Raw genomic sequence first — 12,380 nt, 5'->3', positions numbered from 1 at the left:
GTATGCATGTGTTGTCTGTGTAATAAAAATAAAAATAAAATAAAAAATTTGGTCAGGATCGAACTCCTGGCAGTGGGCAGTGAATTAGCCTGCAATACCGCATTCCAACCACTGCGCCACCAGGGCTCTTCCATTCGCTGAACACAAATGCATATCCCAGGGTTACGTCTTACACAGAGCTGTGCTGCTTATGTTGATCCCAGAGAGAGCTGCTCCCAGCAGAAACCGGAGTCCACAGTAGAGGTAGAAACTGGGGGCAAAGGCAACCGCAACTCCCGCGGCACCTTCCAAGAACAAAGACAACAAGGCGATGGGCCGTCGGCCGTACCTGAAGGAGAAGAAGGGGGTGTTATGCTTGCCATTATAGGAGGCCCCTCCCTTACAACCATCCATTCAGCAACTGTTCAAAGTTACATTAGCGACTGAAAAGAAGCGACTTGCAACCCTTTTGGCACAACCAATCACAGCATCCCTACAGTCACGTGATCAAAATTCGGATGCTTGGCCACCAACAACAGGTACAGATAGTCCTCGACTTACAACCCACAACTGAGCCCAACATTTAGGTCGCTAAGTGAGAAAAGCGAGTTTTGCCGCCGCTTTGTAACTTTTCTTGCCACGTTTCTTAACGTGAATCCCTGCAGTTGTTAAGTTAGTCACACGGTTGTTAAGTGAATCTGGCTTTCCCCCATTGACTTTGCTTGTCAGGAGGGGATCCCATGACCCTGGGGCATTGTGACCGTCATAAATATGAAACAGCTGTCAAGCATCCGAAGGCAACTCAAGTGGCCACCGGAATGTTGCAAAGGGCATGAGTGTTAAAAATAGCCATAAGTCACTTTTTCCAGTGCCGTTGTAATTTTGAATGGTCACTAAACGAACTATTGTAAGTCGAGGACTACCTGTATTTACAATGGTTGCACCGCCTTTTGCAATTTTTTGCATGCTGAACCGGCAGTAATGCCAGTAGCAACCCACCCCTGGGCAAGACTTCCTTAACAAATGTCTCACTTAGCAACAGAAATTTGGGGCTCAGTTGTGGTTATAAGTTCACGACTTCAGTTCCACGCCTGGACCAGGGGTGGGATCCTAACGGTTTAACAAGCGCTGCGCGTGCACTTTCACTTGAGCATGCACCTGAGATGCCTGGCGTGCATGCACAGTTCATAGGAAGAGAGAAATTTACTCGGCCACACCAATCAGCTAGGCTAAAAAGCAAGGGAATGTAGGTGAATGTAACCCGTAGGTGGACCAGGCCAATCTCAAGGCCAGAATGAACCGGTTCGTTCTCAGCTGATCTTCGGAGCTACCAGTTCACTCAAACCGGGCCGAACCTGTAGAATCCCACCTCTGGCCTGGATGTGTGAAGCCTTTAGCTCTGGTCATAAAGGCGGCCTAGTTTACGGAAGACACGTCTAGGATCTCCGGAGTTGAACGGTCGTCTCTTGAACCAGCCTTTTCTGCTCACCCCACGTTTCCCTCCACCCCCTAAGTTGCCATCTTCCATTCTGCATGTTGGAATCCTTTTGGTTGTCTTACCAGTCACTCAACGGTCCTAACACCACGGCTCCGACGAGGAGGCCCGACATGAAGATGGACTGGGAGATGCCAATTAAATCCTCTCTATCACATACCAAGGAAAACTTAAAGGAGGGAAGGAGAAATACTTTAATGAAAAGAAACCATAACTCATCCCATGATCATGGTCAGTGGTGGGTTGCAAGTGGTACACCCCAGTACAGGTGTACCGGAGCCTACATGGAACACTGGGTACTGTTCTGGTACGGTGCTCTGGAGGGCCCACCCACCCGGCCAAGCTCCTTACCTGTCCTTTAAGCCTTTGGCGCTTCTGCGCACGCGCATGGCACGTACGGTGCCTCCACAATGCTCCGCTGAGCAGCTGGAGCGTTGCGGAGGCTTGCAGAGGCGTTGCAGGCAAGTACGACTCATGCGTGTGCCGTGTGCATCCATGTGGGCCCGTTCCAACCATACTGATTGGAAGATGATCCAGAACCCACCACTGACCACGATAGATATTTTAGTGATGGCACATCATTAGAAGGATCACCCACAGCAGGTAACAGGAGGTCCTAACCCTGCTACACAGGACTTTAGGCAGACCTTATTTGGAATATGGGTGGTCCTTGATTTATGACCATAATTGAGCCCAAAATTTAGGTTGCTAAGTGAGAAATCTGTTGAGTGGGTTTTACCCCGTTTCATGCCACAGTTGTTAAGTGATCCATTGCAGTTGCTCCATTAGTAACATGGTTGTTAAGTGAATCCGGCTTCCCCATTGACTTTACTTGTCAGGAAGCCATAGGGGGGGACACTGCGGCCATCAAAAAAATGAGTCAGTTGCCAAGAGTCAGAAATTTGATCGTGTGACCATAGGGATGCTAAAAATGTGTGGAAATGGTATAAAACCAGAGGTGGGGATTCAGGCAGTTCTCTCTGGTTCGGGCGAACCGGTAGCGGCAGCTGCAGGAGGCTCCGCCCACCCACCCTGACGTAATGCACCAGCACATGCGCCAGTGGTGGGTTGCTAATCCCGTTCCAACTGGTTCACGCATGAGTCTTAGCACCTGCGCGATGCTCCAGCTGCTCACGGAGAATCGCGCAGGCGCTATATGTGCCATCCAGCTGCTCGCGGTGATCGCGCAGATGATGTATGTGCCATGCGCCTGCGTGGAAGCTCAGAAGCCTTCAAAGACTGGTAAGGAGCGCGGGCGGGCAGGTGGGCCCTTCGCCGTTCCCGGAAGTTACTTACTTCCGGGTTCGCCGACCAACCGTGGACCGCTGCGAACTGGTTGAAACCCACCCCTGATATGCGCATACACAGAAGGCCATGCACATGCGCAGACGAGGCACATAAGCTCACATTTGTGAACCAGTAGGGGAGGTAAGGGAATCACACCTCTGCACTAAACAAATTGTTGTAAATTGTGTCCAGTTCCGGAGACCCCACTTTAAAAAGAACATGGATAGAACTGAGTGAGTCCAGAGACAAGCAAGAAAAACGTTTCAAGATCAGGAGCGAATGGAGGACTCAAGAGAAAGAGGGGACACAATTAAAACCTTTAAGTACAGGTAGTCCTCGACTTACAACTGTTCATTTAATGACCGCTCAAAGTTGCAATGGCACTAAAAAGGTGAGTTTTGAGCGATTTTTCACACTTATTGCAGCATCCGCGTGATTATATGATAAAAATTAGATGCTTGGTAACTGACTCATATTTATGACAGTTGTGGTGTGATCCCCTTTTGCGACCTCCTGACAAGCAAAGTCCATGGGAAAACCAGATTCACTTAACAATGAATTCACTTAACCATTGTGGCAAGTAAAGTTGTAAAATGGGGCAAACTCACTTAACAAATGTTTCACTTAGCAACATAAATTTTGGGCTCAATTGTGGTCATAACTCGAGGACCACCTGGGTATTAAGGGTGTGAATAAGGTTCTAGAAGGCATTTTCAAGGTTAAGCAAAAATCCAGAACATGAGAGCATCCCCTCAAACTTCAGGACCGGAGCTCAAAAGTAACATTAGAAAGTCTTACTTCAAAGAAATAGTGGAGGCTTGGAAACAACTTGCAGCAGTGGGTCAATCATCATTAACTGAATTTAAACACGCTTGGAATAAACACAGGTCCATTATGTGGCAAATATTTTTTTTTAAAGCCTCCAAAGTGAACCACTAGATCTTTTTCTGCCATCAGTCTTAACAGGATAACAGAGTTGGAAAGGACCTTGGAGGTCTTCTAGTCCAACCCCCTGATTAGACAGGAAACCCTACACCACTTCAGACAAATTGGCTATCCAACATCTTCTTAAAAACCTCCAGTGTTGGAGCATTCACAACTTCTGGAGACAAGTTGTTCCACTGATTAGGGGACTGGAGGCTAAAACATATGAAGAATACAATACAATACAATAGCAGAGTTGGAAGGGACCTTGGAGGTCTTCTAGTCCAACCCCCTGATTAGGCAGGAAACCCTACACCATTCCAGACAAATGGCTATCCAACATCTTCTTAAAGACTTCCAGTGTTGGGGCATTCACAACTTCTGGAGGCAATTTCTGTTCCACTGATTAATTGTTCTAACTGTCAGGAAATTTCTCCTTAGCTCTAACTTGCTTCTCTTCTTGATTAGTTTCCACCCATTGCTTCTTGTTCTGCCCTCAGGTGCTTTGGAGAATAGCTTGATTCCCTCTTCTTTGTGGCAACCCCTGAGATATTGGAAGACTGCTATCATGTCTCCCCTAGTCCTTCTTTTCATTAAACTAGCCATGCCCAGGTCCTGCAACCGTTCTTCATATGTTTTAGCCTCCAGGCCCCTAATCATCTTTGTTCATCTGGTCCAACCTATCGCTTGAGCAAGACACCATATACCAGGCATGGCTAACGTTTTCTGGACCAAGTGCCCAAAGCACATGCACCCATGTGCCCGAACCCCCCAAATGCAATGCACCCCCCCTGCATGTGCCCCTGCCCCCATGCATGCCCCTCTGCACCAGTAGTGAAATTCAAAAATTTTTTACCACCATTTCGGTGAACCTGGTTTGGCGGGCGTGGTAAGGGGAGGATACTGCAAAATCCGCATTCCCTCCCCACTCTGGGGCCAGCCAGAGGTGGCATTTGCCAGTCGTCCGAACTATTCAAAATTTCCGCTACCGGTTCTCCAGAGCCTGTCAGAACCTGCTGGATTTCACGCCTGCTCCACACGTGCTCCACTCTCCCGGTGCATGCATGGCAGAGACCTAGCCGGCATGCACACATGCGCATTAGAACTGAACTGGGATGACAGCTCGTGCGCCGTCAGAGCGGGCGCTGCATGACACCTCTAGCACATGTGTCACGGGTTCGCCATCACAACCATATACCATTTTGGACAAACGGCTGTCCAGTCTCTTCTTACTTTTGATCCTTTGACTTGTATTTTTGCTGGGCCTGTAAGAGGGAGGCTCCTCTGAGATGGTAGCAAGCCGAGAAAGTGAGCAACCAAAACTTATTCTTATCCTGGTGAGCAGTTCAGGTGTAGTTCTCCCAAAACAATGGCCCTGAGGTGGGTTCCTACCAGTTTGCGCCTATTCGGTAGAACCGGTTTGTCAAATCTACCGAATTGGTTAGAAGAGGTTCCACCAGTGGACCCGGAAAGCAGCCCACACCTACAGAAGAGGTTCCAAACTTTTTTGAAACCCACCACTGGTCCTTGGATATGATTATTCTACACTATCATGCTCCTATTTATAAAACTCAGTGCCTCTGTGAAAGGTAAGGATGACTACTGCGTTTGTGGGGCAATCAGAACATTGCGTGTGTTGAAGTTCTTTTAACGCAAACCAAAGATGCCTTTTAAAAAACAAGTTTACATCCTATTCTTATGCATGCCAGTGCTGTGTGTGAGGCAATTTAAGGTGGTTCTGACAAGTGTCGTCGGCATCTTCATATCCGGTCACATGGGCGGCAAGCCACTCCCATCCGGTCACATGGGTGGCAAGCCACTCCCATCCGGTCACATGGGCGGCAAGCCACTCCCACAAAGGAGGCCACACCCACAGAGTAGGTTCGAGCAATTTTTGAAACCCACCACTGGCCCTGAGGCTTAAGATGGCACAGAGTCAAGGGGGAGAAATATTGTACTGAACCAGTTCTCAAATCATCTCTCATGTGCAGGAAGAACCCTAGTTGACTCTGGGCAATTCCCCTTCTCCCTCCACATACCTCACAGGGTTGTTGTGAGGATGCTGTTTAAGACATAGGGAAGTTTAGGTTGGACTTTAGTCGGAACACCATGGAAGGGAGGAATGGGTAAAAAAACCCATAATTAGGTTTGGGCCATTTCAAATTGCAAAAGGATAACTGCATTTTGAATAGGCAGCTAAGTTGCATTGCCACCTACTGGTGGAAAGGGAGCAGGGCAGGAGTCATCCAACCCTAACAGAGTTTAGCAGAGTTGGAAGGCACCTTGGTGGTCATCTAGTCCAGTGGTCCCCAACCCCCGGTCCGCGGACCGGTGCCGGGCCGTGGAGTACCTGGCACCGGGCCGCGCAGCGGCTGGGGGCCATATTTGCAACTTTGTAGTCCTCATGAACGCGCCCTTTCTCTGCCCCCCCCCGCTGCCCCAGATGTGCGGGGCTGGGGGGGCGAGGGGAGGCCCGATCTCCCCCCCGCCCTCTTGCTCTGCTCGCCCCGGGAGGGAGGGGGCGGCGGCAGCGGCCTCGGCCCGAACTTGGGATGCTGCTGGCGGAGGCTGCCTGGGAGGCAAAACTTTGTCCGCGGACTCGCCCGGCCCGCCTGCCCCGTGGAATGACGAGGGGGGGGCAGGAGGGGGCGGCGGTGCTGCATTTTCCTCCCAAGGAGAAACTAAGGTTGCGGGGGGGAGGGGCGCAGCGCGGCCGTTTCGGGGGAACTTGGGGAGCTTCGCCGTTCCGAGGCGCTTCGCGCGCAGCCCCACCCAGGTGGGAGATGTTTTCCTCCGCCGAGGCGGGGAGGGGGGGCTTTACGTAAGACTCGCGGCGCAGCTCTGCCCCCCCTCCTGGAGTGTCACCTGCCTCCCGCCCCTCCCCCCCGCCGCTCCGCCGAAGCGCTTTTTGCGTCAGGCCGGCGGGGCTCTCGGGGGCCCTTCGGCCGCAGCCCGCCTTCTCCCCCTCTTTCCTTCATGGAGCGCGGCGCGGAGGCCCACCCCCTCGGAAGCAGCCGGCCTCCGCCGCGCCAGCCGCCTGCCCGCCCGAAGTAGGACACAGGGCCATCTTTTCCCCCCGCCGAACTGCAGCGAGGAAAAAGGGCTGCCCGAGCGAGCGGATCGCGGGGTCGGTTCCCCCTCCCTTCCCCCGGCAGCCGAGGAGGAGGAGGCGGGGCGGCCTTGCGGGCTGTCGGCCTTGGCGTGAAGGAAGGCCCCCCCCGCCCTGCGGAACGCGCGCCCAGGATGGCCGCCTTCCCACCCGCCGGTCCGGAAGGCCGAGGGAGGCTCGTCTGACTGGTCCGCGGCGATAAAAAGGTTGGGGACCACTGATCTAGTCCAACCCACAAAGCAGGAGACCCTACACCATTTCTGACAGATAACTAAGCAGCAAGCTTGCATCTTCTTGCAGGATCCAATCTGGGTCGGTTAGCGGGACCAGGCATTTTATCTTCCGAGTTTCTGGACTGGTGCAGCTGGAGCCCACTTTCAGGGGATTTCTCTCTTAGCAAGTGTGTGTGCTGTTCTGTTCTGTCTCTGCTCTTGGTGACCAACTCAAATTGGAGTCGGCAACATTATCCCGAGAGAAACACACCCGCCTTGCATCTTCTTGTCCGCAAAAAAAAGATTCCTTTCCTTTATGCCACGTAAGCCATAGGAAGAGTTGCACTACTGGACTTGTGAGCCAACATTCAGCAGTAAGAATTTCCTTTCTGTAGTTTTGGAAGAAACGTCCTTTTGGGTTCAGTTCCAAGTGGGGGAAAAGACACTGGATTCATGGAAACTGCTTGGAAAGAAGATTTATTGATGAACAGATGATCCCATGCCTTGAAGGCCTCGAGCAAAAAAAAAAGGAAGGAAGGAGATGCGGAGAGTGCCTGGATTTTATGCCTTTTCTGGACTTTTGAATTTGAGCTCGTGTTCTGATTGGTCGTCAGACTCCCAATGGGGCCATCCAGGGGCAACTCTGTAGGCTGTCCTGAGTCCCAAGCTTGGTTGAGCCTTTGCTGGGTGATGATGGAATGAAAGGGCTTTGCTAATTCCTACTATGGCTCTGCCTGAAGGAGGGAGATCTTTGTTATGTAGAATAGACTGGCTCTGCCTCCCTTTTAGGGGAAATATTCTGCCCTTTTAATATTTCCTAAAATACCTCATTTTTCTAGGAGAGGGGTGGGTGCTGACTTCCTAGAGTATAGTTTGGTGTTGTTGTTGTTTTTAACCTGGAAGGAGTTTCTTAAGTCATTGGGTCTTCAACCATTTGATCCCACGGGGTCGCCCACTGCTCACATAATTGGGGATGTACACGCACATGGTCGTCCACCACTTCTGCAGCCCAGTTCAGAAAGGCTCAAGGCCTGGTGGTGGGCCGCAGCCCAGAGATTGGGGATTCCCTGTCCTAGGGAACTTCTGAATTTGAGGAGGACAGGAGTTTTCCCATTGAAAAGCCTATGTGAAGGTGGGGAGAGGGCCTCCCCCAAAGTCTCCTTGGCTGGCTTGTGTGCCTATGGGGGGACTGCCTATGGATATTCTATCTCAGTGTTGGTGAACCTTTTTGGTACCAAGGGAGCATGCCCATTGTGTGCATACCAGAAACTGGAAAAGCAGCCCCTCCCCCCCCAGTGCGCATGTGCATACTGGGAAGATTATCTTCCAGTTTCTGGCACTCATTTGCGCAGCATCCAGCTGGTCTTCATGCATGCATGAACACCAGAAACCGGAAGTCCAGCTGGCTGGTGCGCAAGTGAACGCTAAAAACCAGAAGATCCTCTTCCCAGCATGCACATGTGCACCGAGCGGCTGCTCCTCCGGTTTCTGGCACTCCCCATGTGCATAAAGACCAACTGGGTGGTGTGCCAGAACCCGGAAGAGCAACAGGCAATGACTCACGTGCCCGGAGAGATGGCTCTGCGTCGCACTTTTAGCACATGTGCCATAGGCTCGCCATCACGGTTCTATCTCTAAGGGAGTGCTAGAACTCACAGTCGCCTGGTATTTCATCCAGCACCTTTATCACTGCACCAGACTGGCTCTCCTGATATCCCGAAAAGCAACAGTCCAGCAAACCTAGGACTTTTTATTGTGGTGGCAAGTAGCGAAAGGCAAAAGCAAATTCAGATTCTTTACCCATGAAGTCAGCATTTAGTGAAGGGGGGGGGGGTGTCTCCAAACGTGGCAACTGTAAGACTTGCTGGACTTCAACACCCAGAATTCCTCAGCCAGCCAGGCTGATTCACAAGTTTTAAAGTTGTCAAATCTGGAGAGCCTTGTGGTCTATGTTTATTTTATTTATTTATCCCCCTTCCCTTGTTCGAGTTGTGAGCCGCCCTGAGTCCCCTTAGGGAAAAGGGCGGCATACAAATGAAATAAAACTCAAACTCAAAACTCAAACTTATTAATAAAATGTATAGGCCGCCCAATCCTGGAGGACTCCGTGTGGCTTACAAAAAGAAAAGGAAAAGAAATAATAGAAAAAAAATAATAAAAAAGACAGATTTAAAATCACAACACATGCATTCGTTCTGGTCGGGGCTGGACCTCAACAGTGAGGTCAACAGCCCCAGGCCTGCCGGAACAGCCAGGTTTTAACAGCTTTTTGGAAGGCCATGAGAGTGGGCAAGGTCCGAATCTCTGGGGGTAGCTCATTCCAAAGGGTCGGAGCAGCCACAGAGAAGGCTCTCTTCCGGGGAGCCGCCAGCCGACATTGTCTGGCTGACGGCATCTGAAGGAGGCCCACCCTGTGGGATCTTACCGGCCGCTGGGAGGTATGTGGCAGTAGGCGGTCTCGCAGGTACACTGGCCCTAAGCCATGTAGGGCTTTAAAGGTAATGACCAACATCTTGAATTGCGTCCAGAGACCAATAGGTAGCCAGTGCAGCTCGCGGAGGACAGGTGTAACGTGGGTGTATCTCGTTACACCCAATATCGCTCGCGCAGCTGCATTCTGGACTAGCTGCAGTCTCCGAACACTTTTCAAGGGTAGCCCCATGTAGAAGGTAGGTTTCCAATGTGACTTTAGGTTGAATTTCTTGTTTCCTACCATCTAAGGAAGCTGTGAATTTCTATCTGAGTCAGCTTGCAGTTAAATGCTGCATTTCACGATTTGTTTCTTCCCAGAAGCTACCCAATTTAGGTGGCAAAAGTTAGATCATGCCTGCAGTCTGACCTAAGCATAGTATCCAAAATTCTACAACATCTTACCCCTCAATGACTTCTTCAGTTTCAACCGCAATAATACATGGGCAAACAGACAGATACAAACTCAAGGTAAACCGCTCCAAACTCGATTGCCGAAAATATGACTTCAGCCACAGAGTGATCAACGCCTGGAATGCTCTACCCAACTTCCTTTGTTTATGTCCATGTTTATACTTATATCTGCTATCTTGTACGGGTAGCAGCAAGGGGTTAGATCAGTGTTTCTCAACCTTGGCAACTTGAAGATGTCCGGACTTCAACTCCCAGAATTCCCCAGCCAGCATTCGCTGGCTGGGGAATTCTGGGAGTTGAAGTCCGGACATCTTCAAGTTGCCAAGGTTGAGAAACACTGGGCTAGATTATTTTCTGCATCTCTTAGCTGCCATCTGCAGGTCATCTGAATTTTAGTAGCCCAGATGGAATAGTTCTAAAACCTCTTTTGTAGGCAGTTCAAACTGCATAGCGTGCCATGCTTGTAGCGGATTATCTTAGAATGAATCTTTCTGGCCTCTCCTCTCACTTGCTATCAAGTCTCTAACTGGCAAACTTTCAAACCTCCCAACAAATAGTTTTTTTTTTAATATGTCTGATTAACAACTCTTGGCAGTCCAAAAGCTTTCTCATCCATTTTGTGACCTTGAGTTGCATTACACTAATTTTGAATCTTTTTCTTACAGTCTAAACTTTTTATCTGTTTAGGAAAACTGATGTATCCCCTCTTATTAATTGCTCTGAAACCAAACCGAAATATAATGCAGCGGTTCTCAACTTTGGCCACTGTAAAATCTCTGGATGCATGCTAGTAGGGGGAATTCTAGGAGCTGAAATCCAGACACTTTAAAATAGCCAAGATTTAATATAATGCAATTACCGTATGCATGGGGAAAATGTGAAAACATTAAAGGACTCCGGCCAGATCATTTTTAAAGACTTCTCCACAGGTCATTACGAAGAAAACTGGACAGAAGAAGTACAGTGTTGATGGATCTAGTGAAACCTGATGAAGTACAGCAGTGGCCAAAATTATGGAAACCCTTTGGGAACAGTGTATTTTTGAGGTTTGATGGCTGAAAACATCACTTTCTTTTGGAGTTTCAAGATAATTATATTCCATTGCTGGAATGTCCTGGGAATAGTCCAGCCCTTAACTCCCCAGTTGAAAATCTATGGAGCCGACTAAAGAAACTTGTTAGTCAGAAGCGACCCAGCAATAAAACCCAGTTAATAGAAGCAATCATTCAATCTTGGTTTCACATTGTAACAGCTGCAGAACTAAAAGACTTGGTTCATTCAATGGGAAGACGTTGTAAGGCTGCAATTCATGCTAAAGGTTACCCAACTAAGTATTAACTGTGATCATTTTTGTGTGTCTCATTTTTTCTACCTGTTTTACTTTTCTTCTCTATAACCGCTATTCTAATAGAAAATCCTTCATAAAAGTTATTGCGTTACATTCTTGATTAAATTATCTTTCCATTGATATATAATATTATGGTACTAATCCCCCCAAAAAGTGTGCTTAAACCAGAATAGTGCTGTTATTAGCTAGTTTTAGAAAATACACTTTTCCCAAAAGGAAATTTTGGCCACTACTATATATGAAAGTCTTGGTGCTCTCTGAGCTTGGTTGTTTTCTTGCAGATGTTTCATTACCAAACTATGTAACATCATCAGTGCTTTGGGTAATGAAACATCTGCAAGAAAACAACCAAGTTCAGAGGGCCCTTCATTTCAACCCTTAGCTACAAATATTCTCCTTTATTGAATGGAAGCCACTTTGAGATCCAGGCTCTGTAGAACTTCACATGTTCTTAACATGAATATGTTCATTGGGCTTTCAAAATAACTAACAATTGGTGCAATTGATCAATACAATGTGATCTGCGTATCTCTTCTAACATGTCTAGTCTTTAAAGGGCTACTTGTGAGTGGGAAGAATTTTACTTTCCTTATCAATTGCAGACAGTTGCCCAGGGACAGGTTCTATTGCAAATATCATGCTTATTTTTTTCCTGTCATTTATTTTTCGCCTTTTCTGGCACACTCTCCCCAGTTTTATACAAAAACCAAACATTTAATTCAGGAAGAAAATGAGGTTCCCAAACCTGGGTAATCAGAGAAGGTTTTGGCTTGGAAGAATAAACCCATCCATCTTGGCACTTCTCTGTTGAGTTCAATCCAGATTGCAGGATGGTCTCTGGGTTGGTTTCCATAGGCGTATACATGAGGCATGGCTCTAAGGTCCCGTCAGGATTTCGGGGAATGGTTAAATTCAGCTTCGCCTCTTCGGTCAAGTTCAAGTGGATGGCATCCAACCAATTAGTGTTGCAGTGATGAGGCACTGGAATGACCATGAATAATTGGCTGAACATATGAAAACCACCGAAGGGTGAAATTATAGTGATCATCAGTACCAGCCAATGCTGGAATCGGCCGAAATCATTAAGAGCTTTGATAATTTCCCCAACATCAGTCATGGCTGCTTTCTCTGTTACTGCCTGTC

The 12,380-nt window shown here is 48.6% G+C and overlaps 1 protein-coding gene across 2 annotated transcripts in view; it reads right to left on the bottom strand.

Moving 5' to 3' along the window:
• Positions 1-12,380, bottom strand: part of LOC116522269 (solute carrier family 22 member 13-like) — a 29,438-nt gene extending 17,058 nt beyond the window's left edge. For both annotated transcript variants that reach the window (XM_032237075.1, XM_032237076.1), the window contains exons 1-3: positions 11,983-12,380; positions 1,540-1,643; positions 174-328 (exon numbers count right to left, since the gene is read on the bottom strand). In XM_032237075.1, the coding sequence (XP_032092966.1) occupies positions 174-328; positions 1,540-1,643; positions 11,983-12,354 (631 nt within the window). In that variant the 5' untranslated portion in view covers positions 12,355-12,380. The remainder of the gene's footprint in view (positions 1-173; positions 329-1,539; positions 1,644-11,982) is intronic.

This window comes from Thamnophis elegans, chromosome Z (assembly GCF_009769535.1).
Source record: "Thamnophis elegans isolate rThaEle1 chromosome Z, rThaEle1.pri, whole genome shotgun sequence".
Taxonomy (NCBI): domain Eukaryota; kingdom Metazoa; phylum Chordata; class Lepidosauria; order Squamata; family Colubridae; genus Thamnophis; species Thamnophis elegans.
The sequence above is the reverse complement of the archived record's forward strand: the minus strand, read 5'-3'. Positions and strand labels throughout refer to the sequence as shown.